The 15,367-nt window shown below is 54.1% G+C and overlaps 2 protein-coding genes across 2 annotated transcripts; one reads left to right on the top strand and one right to left on the bottom strand.

The window, feature by feature from the left end:
• Positions 1 to 85: 85 nt before the first annotated feature.
• SPINT2 (serine peptidase inhibitor, Kunitz type 2) lies at positions 86 to 6,231 on the bottom strand. Its single transcript, XM_081961591.1, has 7 exons — positions 6,080 to 6,231; positions 3,524 to 3,688; positions 2,848 to 2,895; positions 2,508 to 2,567; positions 2,256 to 2,426; positions 1,992 to 2,066; positions 86 to 1,593 (listed from the first exon to the last, which is right to left on the bottom strand). The coding sequence occupies exons 1-7, from the start codon at positions 6,150 to 6,152 to the stop codon at positions 1,427 to 1,429; spliced, it is 759 nt and encodes a 252-aa protein (XP_081817717.1). The 5' UTR covers positions 6,153 to 6,231; the 3' UTR covers positions 86 to 1,426.
• A 592-nt stretch (positions 6,232 to 6,823) lies between these two features.
• PPP1R14A (protein phosphatase 1 regulatory inhibitor subunit 14A) lies at positions 6,824 to 10,630 on the top strand. Its single transcript, XM_081961592.1, has 4 exons — positions 6,824 to 7,577; positions 9,251 to 9,331; positions 9,918 to 9,950; positions 10,307 to 10,630. Exons 1-4 carry the CDS (start codon positions 7,359 to 7,361, stop codon positions 10,418 to 10,420), a joined length of 447 nt encoding a protein of 148 aa, XP_081817718.1. The 5' UTR covers positions 6,824 to 7,358; the 3' UTR covers positions 10,421 to 10,630.
• The last annotated feature ends 4,737 nt before the right edge of the window (positions 10,631 to 15,367 follow it).

The following is a 15,367-nucleotide window of genomic DNA, read 5'->3' as shown; positions in this document are numbered from 1 at the left end:
GGCCGCCTCCGATGCCTTCTGGGCTGTGGCTGTGGCCAGTAGCCCCCCAGTAACCCCCAGTGGTAAAGCATTCATTGTACAAAAGTTTAGTTACTCTTTTATTCAAAGTCCACTCATTATTAAAAATACAATTAAAAGAGTCCCTCAGATTTAATGCAATCAAGTTTTGATTTGTTTTTAAAAAATAATATAAAACCCATTTAAAGCTGGTTATGTAGAAGCTTGCTCAGTGAGATGCCTCTGCAGCAGCTGCGCTGGCTGGAGCTGCTCTTGAAAGTGCCCCCTTTCCCAGCAGGAAGGGAAGCAGGCAGAACTGCTGGCAGCCGCAGGTGCAGTCCAAGGCCTTCTCCTCTCTCCTGGCCAAGCCAGAGGAATTAGGGTTTGTGGTTGGTGGGCCTGTGAGGCAAAGGTGGCCTCATCTGGGAGGCTTTGGGGAAAACGGTCCATGCTGGCCAACTGCCGAGCCTCAACAGCTGCGGCTGCTGGCACCAGATAATCTCAAGAAAGCCATCTGACACACTGGAGAGCAAAACTGGGTAGCCCCCACAAAGAAATGGGGAGCAGCACTGGAGGGAATGTCCTGGAGGAGAGCTGAGCTTAAGACACACTGAGGAATGAACTAAGGGGCCCAAGGCCCCCCTGCCCAGACAGAGGGGGTGGGACACACGGCAGTTAGGGTCCTTACACCTTGATTCTCTCCCTTCCTGACCCCTAGATTGGGGGTTCTTGCACTCTGCCCACTGCACTGGCATATTTGGGGCAGGGAAATGGGGTTTCACAGGACTCTGGCGGAAGCTGCTGCAGACCCCCTCCGCCAGCACTACTTTACCCAGCCTGTTCTCCCACCCCCCTGGGAAATACATGGCTCTGGCAATGTGGCAGTTAGCCCAGCTTGAGAGGGAGGCCAGTACCTTTGGATCTCAGGTGCCCTGGAGGAATTCTGCAGAACCAGAGGGGTGTGAACACCCAAAGGTTTTCTTCCTGAAGAAAAAGAGCTTCGGGAGCCCCCCCCCACTTCTTTCCCCAAATATTAACGTGTGCAGGGCACAGGTCTCTGCAGGACACAGCCAAGGGAACCCCCAGCGGCTTCAGCTAGGGATTCCCAGGTGCTCTCCCACTGCATTGAGAGGAGCCAAGTGGCGTAGTGCCCGTTCACCAGAGGGAAGACAAGGGGGGCTCTGGGCCAAGCGAGGCGGCCTCATCGCTGGCTCTGAAAGGGGGGCACTGCCCGCAGCTCCTCTTGGACTCCTGTGGAGCAGCTGGGCCCATTCCCCCGTGGGCTGGAAAGGGTGACTGGGTGGGGGGGGAGAGGAGGGGGACGTTCCCAGGGAAAGGGGGGTGTTTCCCCATCAAAGCCCTGCAAGGCAAAGCCGGCTGCTGCGATATTTACATGCTGCCTTGATTCCCACTGAGGCAGCTCCCTGGCTCAGAGAATGTAGGCATTGCTCATCAGATACTCTTTGTCATCCAGCGTGCTCCACACCGTTCCCACTGACAACTCCGGGTTCTTCCGGCAGATCTTCACCAAGAAAACCACCATTGAGCCCAGCAGGCAGGTCACCAGGATGGCCAGAAGGACTGCAAGGACCACGGCTGGGGAAGAGAAAGAGACAAAGCATCAGGCGAGGGACGGTGGGGGAGCCTTCCTGCTACCTGCTTGGTTGGCAAGGCTACTGGCCCTGTGCACCACCTCATCCAGAATGGGAGCTTTCCAACCGAGGGTGATGGACAGAAGGGAAGCCGCTTGTGATGGGATTCCCTTGCCTGGAGAAGCTGTGGCAGCAGCAAACGGGGGAGTCAGCAGCCCCTCGCTCCTCAGGAGAGCTGCTGAGGAGCTCCTGTGCCAGCAGCACCAAGGACAGCCCTGCCAATAGGCCCCAGGAAACCCAGCCCCCTCTTGGATTGAGCTGGCCACAAAGCCAAAGTGCAGCGGGAGACCCCACTTCCCTCCCTGGGGTCCATGCGGTTTCAGCGGAGGACGAGCTGCGCACCTCTGGTGGAGAAGCTGAAGGCTTCAGACGGGAGGCGAGGGTGGACACCTGGGTCTCCCGGCTCTTCGGTGATTTCTGGAGCCAAGAGAAGAGAAAGAGGAACCGGTGAAATGGGGGCGGGGGAGTTTGGGGAGGAGCAATCAGGAGTCTTGGCTGCCCTTTTGGGGGCCGTGCAGGGGAAGCATGGACTTTTCCAAATCCCACTGGATCGGGTGGGGTGGGGTGGGAGGGCATGCCAACCGCCTGGGAAGGGCAACAGGTTACCTCCATCTCCTGTGCACTGGGTCCGGCAGTGCTCCTCAAGGAGGTAGTTGTTCTTGTTGCCACGGCAGCCCCCGTAGACAAACATCTTGCACGTCTGGCTCTCCAGGTCAAAGTACCAGCGGAGGAAGGAGGCCCGGCAGGGACCGACCAACCGGGGCGCAGCGCAGAATTCTAGGGGAAAAGAGATGGTTTGCAGAGCCCCCAGAAGAGAAGGTGAGAGTCCAGGGCCAGGGAAGGAAGGAGCCCTCGTACCTCTGAAGCCAGGCCTGTTTTCGTAGGCCTCTGGGTGACGTCCGGCTCTTGGGGCAGCCCCTGGGAGAAAAGCAGAGCAGATGGCCAGAGGCTGAAGACCAGTGGTCATCCTTGGCAAAAGCCAACTCTTTCAAGCCACTCCCCCTTCCCAGGCCTGGGCACCCCTAATAGGCATATCAAAGGCCCTAGAGGCTCATCTACCCCAGAGAATTTGCCACCAAGGAAGTGTTATTAAGGGACTATTGATTTTCAGAGACACTGGCCTCCAGCTCCAAGAGCAATTGCTTGAGCTCCCAATTTCTCTCTCTTCTAGCCTCATGCATGAACCCAGGAGCCTTACCTTCAGTGGCTGGCCCTCCAGGGACCGCGGTTGCCTCTGCAGCCCCACCTGGAAGTCAAGACAATTCTGGCATCAGAGACCCAGAGCCATGGTCTTCTGGAGGCAGACTCTGCATCCCTGAGGGTGACCCGGAGCACACACCCTTGCCAGGAACCAACTGGGTGTGTGCGTGCGTGCCAAGTCCTGGGAATTCCCACTTCCAGCATGAGGTGCTCTGAAGGCAGGAGAAGTGCACGCTGCTTGCTCTCGGGGCTGAGAATTTGGGTGTAGCGTCAGCCACAGAGCACGAAGGGGAGAGAGGCAGCGGCAGCCTCATGCCCCTCGTAGTGGCGGTGTGTGTGTGTGTGTGTGTGTGTCCCAGCAGCAGGAAAAGAGGAAAGCAGCAGCAAGCATTGTGTTCATAAATATGCTTTACCCCAAAACTCTCTGGCAATTCTCTGTGGCATGCTCACCTATGGGGAGGTGCTGTCTGGGCTGGGTTGTTTTCTGGCAGATGTTTCATTACCCAACTCGATAACATCATCAATGCTAGTCTGATGGTTGTGCTAGACTAGCACTGATGATGTTACCTAGTTTGAGTAATGAAATGTCTTCAGGGAAACAACCAAGCTCAGGGGGCAACGTGGACCCTCATTTCAACCCTGAGCTACAAATATTCTCCTCTATTGGTGCTCACCTCTGATACATGTCTGGAAGCAGTCCAGTTCAGAGACGAAGTTGTTGGCATTGCCGTTGCAACCCCCAAAAATGAATTCTTGGCATGCTTGACTTGTGGCATTGTACCACCACCGACGGAAGGATGCCCGACAAGGGCCCACCGTCTTGGGCGACTGGCATTGGTCTGAAAGCAGAGAGAGGTTTGTGGAAAGAAGCAGCTTCAGAGAGGCTAGTGGCTTCCACACTCAAATATCTTTCTGATGGCATTTAGGGCCACTGACACACTTAGCTGCTGCCCACGCTGGGTGCCAAGAGCCCAGGGCAACTCCCCCAGATTGGTCTGGAAAGGCAACTAGGATCGTGAACCACAAGTTATGTATGGGATGCTGAAGCTGGGCCTGTGGAACCCTCCGTCCCCTCGGCCTCAGAAGGCTGATCTTGCAGAGGTAAATTTGGGGTGCCCCTCTGTGCAAGTCATCTTGCCTTAATAGAGCAGTCCCAGTGGCGCTTTGCCTGGAAGGAGGAGGGTATAGCATTCAAAACTCAAAACTCTGAAAATTCTTCCTTGGCTTTCCTGCCATGCTTTCAGGTATTGTTCGGGGCTGGCATTTGTGAACTTTTCTCTCAGAGCAGATGAACAGTTGCCCTACATTTTTATTCTGTTACTGAAGATTTAAAGCATTTTCCTAACTCTAGAGCGGATTGTAGGAAACCCTTCTAGTGGAAGGTCCTTATCTATGCAGGTAGTCCCAGGAGCTGGTATGGCCACATTTCCCACTCTCTAGCCAGGGGGTGGAGGGCTTTCAGAGAAGGAAGGCCGAGGCAGGCCAGGCTCAAATGCGCCTCTTTTGGAAACGTTCTTAACTGCCACCTCCCTCCCTCCCTCCCTCCCTCCCTCCCTCCCTCTGGCTGATGTCCTGCAAACACCCTGTTTCCCAGGTCTAAGTCTCAGGTCTTGCAAACACAGGGTCTGGGCAGAATCCTATTCCCCCAGTGACCCACAAAAGGAAAAGAGATCAGAACCCCTTAGTTAGCTTTTGGAATTGCACAGAAGTGAAATGTGCAGGAGGAGCCTTTTTCAAAGGCAAAAGTGGGGGAGGGTAACCTAGGCACCTGGAAAGAAGAGAGGGCTATGATGGAAGGGGCAGGGGAGAAACTCATTCAGCAACATGTGTTGCTTGGCGTGGGATGTATTGCGCTGTAACTGCAATTCCCTGGGCCTTTTCACTGTGAGATGCATACAGAACGTCTGTCCGTAACCAATGAGTTGATGCTTCAGGCATATGACCGTGTCATGGCTGTAAGAGCCTCCAGTTTATGACTGACCTGAATGAAATGTTGCAAGGGGCTAATCTGGCCATTTTTCAGGTGAACAGAATTAGAGATTTTGTGCAGAAATAATTGGGCAGATTGTGAGCTTCAGAAAAGGAAGCCCTTAATTTCCCGCTCTTGTAATATTTGTGGCCCGAGAATACCATCCAGATTGCTGCTAGCAAGGAGCCCAAGACCTCCCCCAGCAAGAGAAAGCACAAGGAAGCCCCTCAGCTCTTGACTGCAGAGAGAAGATTCTGCTTCCCTCTCCTCTTTGCCCCAAGTTTGGGGTCTGTCCTGTGGCCACTTGTCCCTTGCAAAAAAGGCAGATGAAAGCACCCACTGCCCCCCTTTGCTGGTGCAAGGGCACAGAAGCGATGCCCGCAGGGTCAGAGGCTGGACGAGGGCAGCAGGGGCATTTTCTTACAGGAAGTCCAATTGGCCCAGCTTCCTCCAGCAGAGAATGGCAGGGAGGCAGGTGACTCAGGCAAAAGTTGCAGACCTCACCCGAACAGGCTGAACAGGGCTGGTTGGCCCATCCCACCTGATCAGATTTCACTGAACAACTTCCCATTCCTGGGAGTTCATCAGAAGGGCAGGCACCCCCACCTCCAGCTGGCTCTAGCCCAGAAAAATGCCTTTGTGCCAGAAGACAAGAGCCCTCATTCAGCCAGAACAACAACCAGCAGGTGCCTAAAGCCCTGATGGGAACAAGAGAAGCCTGGCCAGAGGCTGCCATCTTCGTATCTGGCAATGCCCACCCCTCCAGGGAAGTGGGACAAAGGCCGTCCAGCAAGCGCTCCAGTCCAGGCCTCAGAAGCACATCCAGCCCAGGGGAACTACCAAGCTGGTGCCCGTCTAGCCGGGCAGAAAGGAAGCCCTCATCTCCCAGTCCCAGCAGCCAAATGTAGTTGGGAAAGGTGTGGGGGAGGGGGAGGAAGTGGCCTGGCTTTCTCTTCCCCTTCCTGTGACCCCCCCCCCGGATTTGGGACCCGCGATCACTGGGGCAGGGAAAGGTGGGTGGCTAAAGCGAGCCGCAGCCGGCCAATCTTTTTGGGTAGTCAAGAGCAGCCTGCGCTGGAGGGGCCTGAGGGTGCGCCCAAGAGAGGCACAGGGCGTTGGCACCGGCCCGGATACAACTCAGGAACCCGCCCGACGATCCGCAACTGAGCCTGCCCAGCGTATTTGAAGCTACAAAGGGCCGGGCAGGAAGGCCTCTTCCTGCGATCGGCTCAGGGGAGCAGCGCGGGGCGCGGATTCTTACCTGGCGGCGACGCTGCGGCCGCCAGAGCGGCCGCCCACGTGATCAACAGCGCCAGACTCTTGGCGCGCCTCATCGCACCGTCCTCCCGGATCAATCTGCCAGCTTGGCCGCAAAGGCCGCCGAACCCCGCAGGTGGGCCACGCCCATCGCTCTCTGGGCGCCAATCACGGGGACCGACGTCTATCGCTATCGCACCTGTCTGCCCATCTATTTTGCATAGGCTGCGTAGCTATCACGTGGTGGTGATGGAGCGCTCCCGGTTACAAAGTAGTAAAGTCCCGGATGGAGAAACCTGCCAGGTGCGGGCGGAAGATTCGGACCACTGCTCCTGCTTTCTTCTCCCGCTCACGGTGGCCTAGTTCCGGGATGGCTTCTGTGGGAAGCCCCCTCCGCCGGCTTCATCCTCCACCTTGCGAAGAGCGGGCTGGGATCGGCAAAGGCCCCGGAGAAGCCGGAGCCCCTTCCCTTCGCCCCTTTCTCCCTCCCTGCTCAGTTGTCCAACTTCCCTTTGGCCGAAGCGTGGGGGGGGGACGTCCTGCGGCCCCCTTGGGCGCTAGGACAGCCGCCGTCTTCGAAGCGCGACGGGGTCAGGGAGGCCCTCGCTTGCGTTAGGAGCCGCCACTGCAGGGAGGCTTCCTGAAGAAGTGGCGCCACTTGGGAAGGTCGGGGGGTGGGTGTCGTTTGTATGAATGCATTTGCATAACGACAGAACGGCCCAGGCCGTGGGGTGGGGGTGGGGGACCGCTAGAAGGAAGGGGCTGCTGGGCGTCCCGCTGGGGCCCAGACAACGGGCCGGTTAAGCCGCTCTAAAAAGCTCCGGCAGCTTTCTCAACCTGAGTCCGGATGAAAAGAGCCGAGGCGAGCAGCGGTGCTTGGCCTGCCCCTGCCCTGTGTGGCGGCAGGAACTCCAAGGGGCAAAGCCCGACTTCTCCCAGCAGTGGCACCAGGGACGCTGGAGGAGATCGGAAGGCGAGCCCTTGGCAGGCAGCGCTAAGAGAGAAGGGCCGGGCTGGACACACGTTCAAAGGGTGGGTGGGGCGCTACCAGCTGGCGGAATGCCGGCCCCAAATCTTAGTGCCCGGCGTTTCTTCAGAAAGAAAGGCCCTTCCATCTTTCAGGGAGGCCCGCAAGAACAGCCGAGAGAGCGATTGGGCCCGCCTCTGTCCCCAGAGCCAGACGCCCCCCACCCTGAGGGAGGGTTTGGGAGCGGGAGCTCCGCCTCGGCTGCTATAAGGCGCGGGAAGCCGGCGGACGCCCCGTCTAGTTGCCCCAACGAACGATGGCGGCGGATCGACTGGGGAGGCGCTCGGGACGCGCGTCGCCGGCCCGCTCTGCCGGCCTCTCTCCCGGAGGCAGCCGCGCGGAAAGGACGGCCAGCCCGGGAATCCAGCGGCGCCAAGCACGGGTCACGGTTAAGTATGACCGACGGGAATTGCAGCGGCGCCTTGACACGGAAAAGTGGATCGACGGCCGGCTGGAAGAGCTGTACCGCGGACGGGTGAGGGAACGCCGGGTTGGGTGAGGGGCGCCGGGTTGGGCGAGAGGACCCACAGCAGAGGTCTTGTCCTTTGGGGGGACCGCTGCTGCCCCCGTCCAGAATGGCCGCCTGGGACAGAGCGACTCCTTTGTGGCCTCACTCAGCTTCCTGGCTGGCCGCCTTCAATTCTGAACTGGTCCTCGAGGCCACGATGAGGTTAACGTTAAGGTTGCTTGGGACCCCCCTCCCCCCACTTCCAGCAGCTAGTGCTCTTCAAGGACTGGGCAGCCATCTGGCTTGTTGGGAAGCACATCTGCCTTTAAGGCTGCCGGGGGACGCTTTAGGTAAGTGTCAGCCTTGGTCCAGCCTTGCATCCTTCCAGCAGGGTGTTTGCTGTTGGTTTTGCTGGGTGGGATTTTAAGGCTGCAGAGACTGAAGGTTGCTGGTGGTTCTGGGCCAGGAGAGAGAGGCTTGTGGCAACTGCCAAGAGGGGAAGCTGTGCGCAGAAATATGCTGGACTGGGGCTGCATGGTGGGCCCCACCAGTCGCCCTTGATCACCCCATTCAGCCTTCTTCCTAAAAACCAGATATATGAGCCCTGGCTTTTCTGGAATCTGGAGAGCAAATTCAGAAATTCCCTCCTCACTCAACACATGGGAAGAGTCCATCTGGCCTGTGAAGCAGGCAAGGCTGAGCAAGAGATCAGCTCGGATGGAATACAGACTGGAGTGAAGGGAGTTGCGTCCCCAGCTGCTACCAAAGGGCTGTTCTCTGCCCTGCCCTGAGTTTCTTTCTGGCCCCAGGGCACCTCTGCTTGGAAAGGAGGCCAACCTTAAGGGCTGACAGAAAAAGTGGCAGATGGGCTTGTAGAGAAGGGTCCTCCTCCTCCTCCTCCTCAGGAGGAATGTGCATCTCCGCCTCCGGTTGCTGACATTTCCCTTGCCTAGAAAGGATTCGTGGGGGTGGGGAGCCTGGCCCAGCTATAAAAGAGGCCTCTCCAATCCTCCCATGAAAGGAGCGAGTTGCCATCTGGGCTGCTTTCTGGCCTCCCCAGGGAGTCTGGGAGGGGAGCAGCTCAGTCAGCAGCCCAGCTCTTCTGGGGGAGGCAAGTCTTGGCCTGGAACATGGCAGTCGCTTGATGCTCTGACCCGGAGGCTTCTTGGTGCTGTGACTATCCTCCTTCCCCCTGCATATTTACAGGGCAGTTGCAGAGAAAAGTCTTTGCACTGGAGGCTTTTAAGAAGAGACTGGATAGCCATTTGTCTGGAATGGTGTAGGGTCTCCTGCTTGAGCAGGGGGTTGGACTAGAAGACCTCTGAGGCCCCTTCCAACTCGGTTATTCTGTTAAGGGGTAGAGATGGAACCAAGCTCTCCCAAATGGATCAATTACTTATCGGCGGGTGGGCAGAATAGGAGCAATGGGTACTTATGCTCCCAGGAAAAGCAGCAGCCACATCTCGGATATGGTGGGGGTGGGGTACTGTTCGTCTTGCCTAAAAAGGGGGATGCAGGATTTGGGTTTTGAAAACTTTGAAAGCTTTGTTGTTCTAGATGTTTTTGAACTATGAAATGCTTCACTGAAGAGCTGCACAAGCCAGAGAGCCTGGGCTATTGTCCAAAATCTTTCCTCTATGAGACCTCATAACTCTTGTTCCAAGAGCCCCTTAGCCTGACCCTTTTTGATTCTGTGGCAGGAAGATGAGATGCCAGATGAAGTCAATATTGATGATCTCCTGGAGATGGACACAGATGAGGAGAGGGCCAAGAAATTACAGGTAAGCTGCTGTCACATTACCAGGTCTGCTGACTCACAATCCTGAATCGGCACCCTTGACTAGGTCCTGTCAGCAGGAGCGGAAGGGAGGCGAAAATGTTGAGTTTATAAATCGGGCAGGGACAAAGCAGTTGCAGCATTACAACAGACCAAGCAGCAGAGTGAAGAGGGGCTCTTATGCACACTCCACTGAGCTCCACTGCACACAAATTCTGAAGAAGTTGCTGCTCTACAAGGTGAAGCTCTTTTTCACGACAAAATGATCAAAGGAGCCTTAATGCCCGAGGCCTAGATTCATCTCGCCCTGTGCTACTTGCTAATAAGCATGCTTAATGCGGAGTTAGCTAGGCTGTGCCATTTTGTTAATAAATAGAAATTAGGATCTGAACAGGATAAGAAAAGGGAACTGGATACAGGTGTTCCATGTGAAAGAGAAGGCTGTGAAATAGATCTGGGCCCAGGGAAGAGATTCTTCTAGTTTAGTTCAAAGTAAAGCTGAAAAAGAGACTGAAAATTAAAAGGGCCAGACAAATAAATTCTGGGCAGCCCATCCTTTGGGTCTGTTCCTCACTGTCATTTTTTTCTAGGGCACCTTGGAGTCATGCCACAACAACACGGAGGTGGGTGTCCACTTTCTGAGCAATCGCTGGCTTTGGTTGGAGTCCTGTGGGGTCCTGTGGAACGTGCATGTCCACCAAGGGTGGGATTTGCTTTCCCAAAGAGATGCTGCACTTCCAGCTGCTGTGGAATAGTTGAGGAAAGGCCCCCTTTCACTCTTTGGTCTCCCCGGCCACCTTCCCACCCCATGACTCCATGAGGAGGCTCCCTTGCAATTCCTGGGGATCTGGTTGCTCTTGATCCTGGGAGCCCCTATTGGAGGGAGATCCCTTTCTTGGCGGGGTTCCCCCAGGGCCAGACATCTTCTCCACCTTACTGGAGAAGAATGGTGGGACTCAACCTCCTCCCCCCATCCCAGGACTTCACCAGAGAGCTGCTGGAGAAGCTGAGAGGCCTCCGAACAGAACATGTTCTCCGCCGGACAAGTCCCAGCAGCCAGAGGAACATGGACCAGGGCCCCAAAGTCCCGTAGTGACTGTGATGCTGGAGAGCTGCAGAGACGGCTGAGCTGCTGGAACAACTTGCTGCCATCTCCCTGCCTCCAATAGGATGGAGTGGCTCCATGGCTTCAGCCACCTCCACCCTGCCGGGAAGGTCTCTTGGGCCCTTTTGAACCTCTCTCTGATGGATGACAGGCTCTGCTGGGCCGCCTCCCCACAATAAAGTGCTCTGCCCCCCAGAAGCTCAACTGTTGCCTCTGCCAGAGCAGGGTGGGGGAGATGGGACCTTATGATGACTGGGACCCTTGGGAGAGAAACCTGACCAGGATAGAGTTTTGCCCCAGAGGTGGGTTGCCAATTTCTTTACTATTGGTTTGGGTGCATTCCCACATGCTCGCAACACTTCTGTGCACACATAGAAGCGTCCGGGCGGGTGGGCAGAGCCTCCCACCGCTGCTACTACTGGTTCAGTCGATCTGGACCAAATTGGCAGCAACCCACCTCTGGTTTGCCTCTGTGAAGTGCTCTGGACTTTTCGGGCCATCACCCAGAGGCTGCATCTATGTTTGTGCACTCTTGGCTAGATTTTTTTCTGGCTGGGCACATTTGGTATAGTCTGCCTGATTTTCCAGGGCCATGAAAACTCAGGAACTGCTTCCTTGCCCGATCCATCCCTCAGCAGCCACCTGTAGCTGGTTAGGTGAGGTGAAGGCAGCAGGCTTTACTAGAGTCTCACAGCTGTGACTCCAATTGGGTCTATGACACTTCGCTATGGCCAACTTGCCACAGCCAGTTAATTGTGGGACAACTCACTGTGGGACAAGACTTACCCTAATATCAAAGAAATAGTGGAATAGAATCATTAAAGAAATGATGCAAAAGGAGGGGCAGAATGAAACGTGAATTATAAAAATTAAAGTATTTATTTATTTATTTTAAATAATTAAATAGAATAGTTCAGTTGTCCTGTGGCCAGTTGTCCCAGGGCAAGTGGGCTGTGGCCAGTTGCCCCATTCTGGGCTGAGCCAGCCTTTCCGTTTCAGAGAAGCCCTTCAGCCAGACAGAGGCATGGAGTCCTGTTTCCCCCCTCCCCACACCCAGCTGGGACCCAGAGGGGGGCGAGGGTTCTGGGTTAGAAGCTGCTTCAGTTCAGCAGCACTTTGTGCTTCCTCCATGTGGGAGGGGGGGAGGTCTGCACAGTCCGCCAGCAAGTGGGGGGTCCCACATGTTCAGCCCACCTGCCGGCAACTGGGCCTGCAGCAGCCCTCCATCCAGTCCTCCCTGTAGTTTCTGGATCCCCCAGCATTATCTGGCTATAGAAGGCCTTCTCCCAGGCCCAACAGATGTATGTGCATATGGCTCCCCATGTGCCCCTCCCCTTGCCATTACTGTCTCTGCAAGTCAATGTGTGCCAGCTACTGCCTGCCTCAGTCCAAGCCAGGGGGAGGGGGGAGATCCTTTCCCCAGGGAGGGAGGGAAGGAAGATGCTTGCAAAGGGAAGCCCGGGGGCCCCCTCCCCACCTCCCATGGCTGGTCCCGCAGGCACTGGAGCCTCTGAGGCTTGTGCCCTTATTTGGGAACAGGCAGAGGCTGGAGAGGGGAGGGACTTGCCAGTCAGCTCAGCTGGGCCCTTTTGGGCTCCCTTGGCCTAGATGCCCACAGCCCTCCCCACCTCCCAAGAAAGGGCTTTTTCTCCAGGGGGGTTTTGGCATGAGTGGGAGTGCTGGATAAGGGCAGGAGGGGAGCCCAGTTGGCATTGGGGGCTCCTTTTCATGGGCTGCTCTGGGAAATGACTTTTACCTCAACTCTTCCTCCTCCTCTTCAAAAAAATTCTTATTGAAAATTTTAAAAAGAAATGCCCCCCCAACCCCCATGGTGTACAAAACGTGTAAAAAAACAGTAATGTTCAACAGATAATTATGAAATAGTATTCCCAAAATGAGGAAAACCGCCATACCAAAAATGGATAAATCACACTCCCTGAATACAATCTTTGCTATTGAGCACTTTCGCAATCTCTCAATATAATTCTCTTGGCTATTCTGCACAACCAATAAACCCCTCAGAAACACCCATGATCGGGTCCCAATTTCATAATGTAGCTCAAAATAACATTGACAAATGTTACTTGAAAACATTCGCAACCATCTACTTAATGTATGTTAAAATATGCTTCCAAAAAGATACCCAAATTGAACAGTTCCTTGCCACAAAACATCAAAACTTTAATCCCAATATGTATATAATGTTAATTGTATAATGTGCAATCCCAAAGTTAACAAATTAATTCACTTCACTTTTATTTTATAATGAGGTGAATTATAGTTTAGTGTCCAAATACAATGGGATGACATTTCTGTGTATGTATAAATGCATCTGGGTCAAACATAATTCTTTAGTTTTGCAGGTGTTATGTTTTATTGTTCTTATGTGCTGTTGGCAACCCAGAGTTGCTGTGGTGAGAAGGGCAGCTGTACATGAATCAAATAAATAAACAAACAGGAGTGGCTTCAGCGTGTTCAGCATATTCAGGGAAGGCCAGATTCAGTTTGTTCCCCAGATCAGTCTTGAGCCAAAATGGAATGAAGCCCCAAATCACCAACTGCAGCCTTGGGCGTTTTGTTGCCCTTCTCCTGTAATTTGAAAGGATACTCATTACCTCTCAGTCCAGACTCACAATTTGGTGACTTCTCTGGCACCGTGGGTACTGTGCTCCGGCCCTGCCAAGGCTGCCCTACCCAGCCTTGGACCTTGTGGCATTCCTGTCATGGCAGAGGCTTAACGGGAAGGGCCGTACTGACTCTCATGCCCCTGTGGTCAGGAGGGGTCACCATCCACCTTCTGGCTTGCCAGGTCCTTGCTTTCTCTTTCCTGTAAGATCCCAGACCCCAAAACAGGTTTCCTGCCTCTGCCTCTTGAGTTTTTCAAGAGGATCGCTTGCTTGCCAGGCCGTCGCTGGTGTCATCTGCAAAAGCTGAGCCTCCCGGTGACTCAGATCACCTTTGCTCACTTCCAGATTTCAGGAAGAAATGAGGGTCATATAAATTAGTGCTTTTTTTAGCTTCTCGGTTCAATGGGACAGCTATGTTAGCACTGAAGATACATACAATAAGGTAGGTCTAGAACAAGGACTCTAGGGCTGGACAGGACCGTCAAGGTCTTCTAGTTTCAACCCCCTGCTCAATGCATTTGCATCAGGGGTTTGATTTGCTTCCCGTTACATCCAAATCCAAGAATCTTTCTTTGTAGAAACAGGATCCTGGCCTTTAATGCTGCAGATCCAATACTGGTTTTCATTTTAACATGTTGCCATTATAGTAGTGAAGGTGGTTGCCACTTCTCTGGAATTTAGGGACAAGGACTCCATGTGGGTGGCCAGCGCCCTCCTGTGGACATCTTGAAAAATTGCATGTCCTGTTTCCCATTGAATTGTTTTGTTAAAAACTGATTTTTTTAATTTTATTTTTTTCCAAACAAAGTTAAATGATTTATTTTGCGAAAATGGCTGGTCTCAGAGGTGCGAGGGTGAAAGAGGGAAGGGAGAAGAGCTCATTTTGGCCTGAAATCCTATTTTGGGTTTCCCACTTTTGTATGACCAGGCTGGCTGCCAAGATTCATTCACTCGGGATCTTCCCTGGAAGAGGACACCATGGGAAGGACCCCCTCCTCCTGCAAGAACTTCCTAGCTGCTAACCCACAGCAGAAGGAGCTTCTGGGGGAGGGCTCTTCCAGTACAGCCTAGCCTTGGAATAGTTGGTCAAGTCCAGGCTGCCTCTGGCCACAAGCAGCCCTTTCCAAGCCCAGCACGAATGCCCTCATCTTTGGACTGGTGGTGAGACAGCGAGAGTCTCAGGAATTCCTCTGGGACCCATCCTGTCACAACAGACCAAAGGCCACCCACCCAGAAGTGCATTGCGGCAATTGTAAATGTTTTGTTTTTAAAAATATGGGATTCAAGCTCACAATACCAGGAAGGCAACAACGGTGCCCACCTCTGCAGCTGCCACTGGGGAAGCAATGGGTCAGGAGATCCGGACAACTCTCCCCAGTTCTGCAGCAGCCTTGCCTCTGCCCCCGTGTGCAAGGAGGAAAAGGGTTTCCCACCACTGGAGGCTGCCCCCAAGAGCAGCACATTGACCAAGGCAGGGACAGTGGATCACCAAGGCAGGGACAGTGGATTCTTCTCCAGGTTAGCCTCTCCCGGGACACCCAAGCAGCCTCCTGCACCTGCTGACCTCTCATTCTTAGGATTAGGCAGGCTCGCTCTCCAGGCAACGCATGACCTGCCCAAGGCCAAGACCTCTTTGGTGGCCCTGCCTGTGCTGCCTTTCTGAGCTCAGCAGACCTAAAAGGGGTGGGTGGGTGGAGGGAGACCGTAAGAGTAGTGATGGCAAGTGCCACTGCTGTGCTCATGGCATCCGGCATCTCCTGCAGCCCTGAGTCTGCTCAAACGTACAACAGCAGCTACTGTCTCTTGGGAAAAGGGTCTCCTGGCCTCAACTGTTCGGACTCAAGCAAGGCCACCTTCATCTTCTCAGTGTTTCCCCCCTCCCCCCCCCAGCAGGGTTTAGGCTGCTGGTTCTTCCAAGGTCAGTTTTCCCTGGCCCTTTCCCCTATCCCTTCTCTTCCCTGCAAAGCATTTTACCGTGGCTGCAAAGCTATGCAGTAGGCAAGGCTGAGTCCACCCTTCTGCCTCACAACAGGAATATTTGAAATAATTCCATACCAAAGTAAGCTGGGTGGCAACCTTTAAAATCACTGCATCATTTAATGCCAGCAGTACAATGATCGGTCTCTCAAGTCTGGACATTGTTGGAAGACGCATGTGTGATTTAAAAAAAGGCAAACACCCATGCAACCAAAAATCACTGTAAAAATACCAGTACAATATATACAAATCCCTTTTCAAATAATATTTACATTTTATAGCATTTTTATAAAGCGCTGGCAAATTTCATTGATAACAAAGATTTGGGTCT

This window comes from Natrix helvetica, assembly GCF_964273705.1.
Source record: "Natrix helvetica genome assembly, chromosome: 9".
NCBI classification, from domain to species: domain Eukaryota; kingdom Metazoa; phylum Chordata; class Lepidosauria; order Squamata; family Natricidae; genus Natrix; species Natrix helvetica.
The sequence above is the reverse complement of the archived record's forward strand: the minus strand, read 5'-3'. Positions and strand labels throughout refer to the sequence as shown.